Consider the following 4,904-nt stretch of genomic DNA (forward strand, 5'->3'; position numbering starts at 1 on the left):
ACAAATCATCTACAAATTATTACCAAGACTATAATTTAACTACATTTAACCTATATTTTACCTACAATATGGAAACACTTTACATTAAAGTTACTTTTTTAATATCAGTTGTATTGTAGAAAATAAATATTAAAATTTAATTACACTATATCAAAGACAAATTTAGATGCCTGACACAATACATAAAAGCATATTAAACACACATAAACAAATTGTAGTCTACTTCATAATGATCTTTAAAAACTTAAACGATTACACAAAAAATCTGCTAACTTTAACTCACTAACAGTTAGTTTGAATAACTATTCTAACTACATGATATTCATTTCTTCTTGGGCATATTCTTGCAACATCTTTTGTTATGCCCTTCACCTCCACAATTTTCACATGACACCTTATACTTCTTTAACTTTATTTCATCATATGTTTTATATTTTTCCTTTTGAGGTCTCCCTGGCTGCCTTTTATCTCCCATCGGTAGATTTACTACCTCATCCAAAATATGTTGTGGCACATTCCATTTGCTTTCATCATGAAGATGATTTACTGGTATTTCATACGTACGCAGAAGGCTTTCCCTTGTGTAATACGGAGAGCAATAGTTTTCATATGTTTCATTCCTGTGCCTTAATGCTGCCAAAGCATGCACACATGGAAGTTCTTCAAGTTGGAATTGGCCACAGCTACATTTCTTGTTTTTTAGACACACAATGTACCGCTTCACACCATCTAACATAGTATGTATATGATCTGTTGAAGCCCTCACCTATAATTGCAGAACAAACAGAAAAAATATTATCTCAATCATAAAAATAGATTATCTACAACTTATCTACAAATCATCTACAAATATTCTACACGTTATCTACAACCTACAATTATCTATAATTTGACTATAATTTATATACAATCTGGAAACACTGTATATTACGTAATTTATTTTTTCTGCACCAAATAAACAGATCTTACCCTAAGCTTCTGAGATAATGTTCTGTTGTTCTCTAATTCTTTGTTGAATTTGGACCCAAGAAATGTGAAAGTACCCTTCATCTTCAATAACTTCTCATTGGTCCAACGTTCTAGCAATGTCCGCATATACTCTAAAAGGTCAAATATCGGCAGCTCTCTTGCATCTTTTGTTACAGCATTCAACGACTCTGCAATATTTGATGCCATTGTCCACGTTCTATTCACTGTTGCATGTACTCTTGACCATCTATGATAGCCAATATCATATAGGTAAGATTTCACACGCGGGTCTACCTCTTCAATCTTCGACATCCTTTCATTAAATTCATCCAGAGTGTATGACCGTGCTGCAACAAAGTACAATTCATGTAATTGTAGATGACCCTTCTTGAATTTTGACCTTATATTTGTCCAAATATGCCATATGCAAGAGTAGTGTGGCATGCCCGAATAGACAATTGATGTAGCCTTCAGTATACTCTCATTCTTATCTGAAACAACACACATTGAAGGTCTTTCACCATATGCCTGCTTGAATTGCTCAAAGAACCACTTCCAAGATGCGTCTTTTTCAGAATCAACCACAACATATGCCAAGGGAAATATTGTACCTACATTATTAATTCATAAAATATTAATTGGCAGCTTTGAAAATGTATATAAAAATATAAATACATAACAACTACAATATATCTTCATAATATAGACAATTTATCTACATTTCATGTAATAGCTACAAAATAACTACAAAATTACTACAATGTATCTATATTTTATAGACTGCCTACAAAATAACTACAAAATTTTTACACTTTTTACCTGCTGCATCCATGGTGCTTGTTGTCAGCATAATCCCCCTGTAGGCTGACTTTAAGAATGTCCCATCGACCACTACTACTGGCCTATAATGTTGCCAACCACTTATTGATGTACAAAGAGTAACAAATGCATATAAGAAGCATTCATCTGCTGTCTTCTTCAATTTAACAACCGAACCAGGTTAAGTCTTCTCAAGAATATAAAAATATTTGGGTAATTTGCTGTAGGAGTCAGCCGGATTCCCTCTCAAAAATTGTAAAGTCTTTTCCTTTGCTCTCCATGCTTGCATATAGCTTAGGTTCACTCCGTATTCGGATAACATGTCAGTTTGTATGTCCTTTGGTGTATAAACAGTCTTAGGATCACAATACTTTGGAATGACCATGCTACCAACTACAACTGCAGTACGTTTGCGCTGTATAAATGTTTCATCCATTAAGGAGCATGTGTATTGTCAGTTGAAACTCCTTATCTTGAACATTGCAGAATCATTAATTGACGTTGCCTTGAAGTGCCATTTACAGTTTTCACCAAAGCATACAAGCCAGTAGCTACAAAAAAATACAATATTTAATACAGATTATAAATGTAGATGCAACAAAAAGACTGTTTTAACATAAAGTAACATAAACTACAATTTAACTACAATGTAACTACAATTTATCTACAATGTTTAAAAAATACATATCTTGAGTAAAACACTGCTTTTAATGATCTTTTCTCCACAAATATCTCTATACCTTCTATGACTAGATCTTTTAACTCTGAACTGGAACTTGTGCATCACATAAAAGTGCTTCATTGTAGCAGCTACAGTTTGTTTGTCCTGATACACTCGTCCTTCTTCAATAGCAGTTTGCGTAGATTATGTTATTATTTCACTTTGATATTCCTCTATAGCTGGAGAGGATGGAATATCAAGTAACTTTAGGGATCAAGACGAATCTGCATCAAAATAATGATAAACAGTGTCATTATAATTTTGTAAAATCTTTGTAGATAATTTGTAGATATAGTGAAATTTTTGAAGTCATCCATTTTAGGATGTCAGACATTGTAGTTAAATTGTACTATAACTGTTGCAATTTGTAGAAATTTGTGAAAACAATACTGCTTCGTACATAATTAAACTGATTTGTATTTTATTTGACTAGATTTTGTTCTAAACATAGATTGTAGTTTTATTTGAAGACAACATTTTGAAATCAACAATTTCTAATCATAGATTATAGTTTATTTTGTCGTATAAATGTAGTAACTTTGTAGATAATTTTGAAAACAACATTGCTTTATTCTTTCATTAAACTGATTTGTAGTGTAGTTGTAGGTAAATGTAGTAATTTTGTAGATAATACCGTAAAACCATAATTCTATGCAATTTCGAACTATATAAACCTGCACTTGTGTTATCGTTGGCGATTGCCAATTCCATATTGAAATCTCGTACACTTATACATAACGGATATGAACCTAAGTTTTTATTATCCTTTTTGGTCTCCATATACACACGAACCCCCATATCATTCCTAATCTCCATTGGGGGACAATTGTCGTTCACCATGTATTTGTTTTTTATAATTTTTTCTGAAGTATCAATCGATAGTTGTTCTGCAATTGTAGAAATCAGAATACTGCAGCTTGCATTCTCATCTACCACAATGGCATCAACTTCAAAATCTCTAAATCTGCCATAGTTATCCCAATTCCCATTGAATTGTAGCATGATTGCGATTTTGGACATGATTGCGTGTTGTTGCTGATGTATTATTCTAATTTTTTTTCATTTTCCTGGATTTCTAGATTGAGAAAAAAAAAATGAAGAACAGATATATGATCGCCAATTTGATTTCTGAAAACGACGAAGAACAGAATATAGCAATGTTGAGTTGTTGAATCTCGAAGATTTGAATTCTACAATTTGAATTCAGTTTGTGAAGCTGTTCGTACTTTTTTTTAATAAAAATTTTGAATTGTAGTTTAAGAGTAAATTACGCAGATGCGAAATCTCCTTTCCGTTTCAAAATTTGAATTTAATGTAGAATCAATCAATCCCAAGATTCTTTCCTGATTTTTCGCGCGTTATTAAGGGAAGATTCTCCCCTATTAATTCCTAATAAACGAATGGTACAGAAATTGTAGGAAAAATATGGACTAGGCGGGTAATTTAGATACTATGCACATATTTGGTAATAAAGTTTCATATATGGTATAAGAAGGAAAAAATCTCATATTAAGTAGTAAAGAACCAGACTAAAAATACAAACGACTAATGTGTACCATAAAATATTATAAACTTCATATATACATACATATATATATATATATATATATATATATATATATATATATAGGTATAATAATAAATTTAAATAGGTACTTCTATAGTCGGTTTGGTTCGAATTTTTACGGTTATTTTTTGATTAAAACCAAAATAAAACCAAATGTGATCAGTTTTAAAATTCAAAACCAAAATAAAACCAAACCTAAAAAGAATCGGTATTTTTGGTCGGTTTGATTCGGTTCGATTTTTCGAGTTTTTATGAACACCCCTACTCAAGTGAGCACTTTAATGCACTAATAAGAAGGTGCACATTTTACTTTTTAGTCTGGGGGTTCGATTCTCATATTCTTTTTTCTTTCAGATTATATTTTATTAATAAATAGTGTTAAATCCCCATACCCTTGCCACTATTTTCAGTTAAACACACTTTTTTTCCCCCCCTCTATTTTACTGGTTACATGTTTTCTTTTCTTTTTTTCTCTTCTCTTTCTTTAGTCTTTGTTTTGACTTTTAAAATTCCTAAACTAAAAATACATTTTCCGGACATTCTCTCCGAAACTCGGGTATGTGGCGCTCATGCTTCACCCATGTTCTTGAAATCTTGAATACATCTCTGAGTATGAAGATGTTACCATATATTTAAAAGCAATTACAGAATAATTGGTTAAACATATAATTTACCCAAAAATTATACTGGTTACTTTTGACTGAAATCTCTTTCGTATACTAACTAACTAAACAAACAGTTTGATTATGATGCTGACAATTGATGATAGTCTATAATTACGTATTTTAGTCGCTTATTACACTCAAATTTACTGCACTTCAATTGAGT

General features: G+C 31.4%; 1 protein-coding gene across 1 annotated transcript; it reads right to left on the minus strand.

The window, feature by feature from the left end:
- Nucleotides 1–322: 322 nt before the first annotated feature.
- On the minus strand, nucleotides 323–3,529 carry LOC104239928 (uncharacterized). Its single transcript, XM_009794711.2, has 6 exons — nucleotides 3,184–3,529; nucleotides 2,311–2,339; nucleotides 2,093–2,203; nucleotides 1,789–1,945; nucleotides 970–1,580; nucleotides 323–766 (listed from the first exon to the last, which is right to left on the minus strand). Exons 1-6 carry the CDS (start codon nucleotides 3,527–3,529, stop codon nucleotides 323–325), a joined length of 1,698 nt encoding a protein of 565 aa, XP_009793013.2.
- Nucleotides 3,530–4,904: the final 1,375 nt, after the last annotated feature.

This window comes from Nicotiana sylvestris, chromosome 2, assembly GCF_000393655.2.
Source record: "Nicotiana sylvestris chromosome 2, ASM39365v2, whole genome shotgun sequence".
Taxonomy (NCBI): domain Eukaryota; kingdom Viridiplantae; phylum Streptophyta; class Magnoliopsida; order Solanales; family Solanaceae; genus Nicotiana; species Nicotiana sylvestris.

What these genes read in the sequence shown, in the direction of transcription:
- LOC104239928 (XM_009794711.2), bottom strand. Translation starts at nt 3,529, where the DNA reads ATGTCCAAAATCGCAATCATGCTACAATTCAATGGGAATTGGGATAAC. An exon ending in CAACGATAACACAAGTGCAG is followed by an intron (nt 2,340 to 3,183) that starts GTTTATATAGTT and finishes ATTTTTTTGTAG; the next exon opens with CTACTGGCTTGTATGCTTTG. An exon ending in ACATGTTATCCGAATACGGA is followed by an intron (nt 1,946 to 2,092) that starts GTGAACCTAAGC and finishes GTTAAATTGAAG; the next exon opens with AAGACAGCAGATGAATGCTT.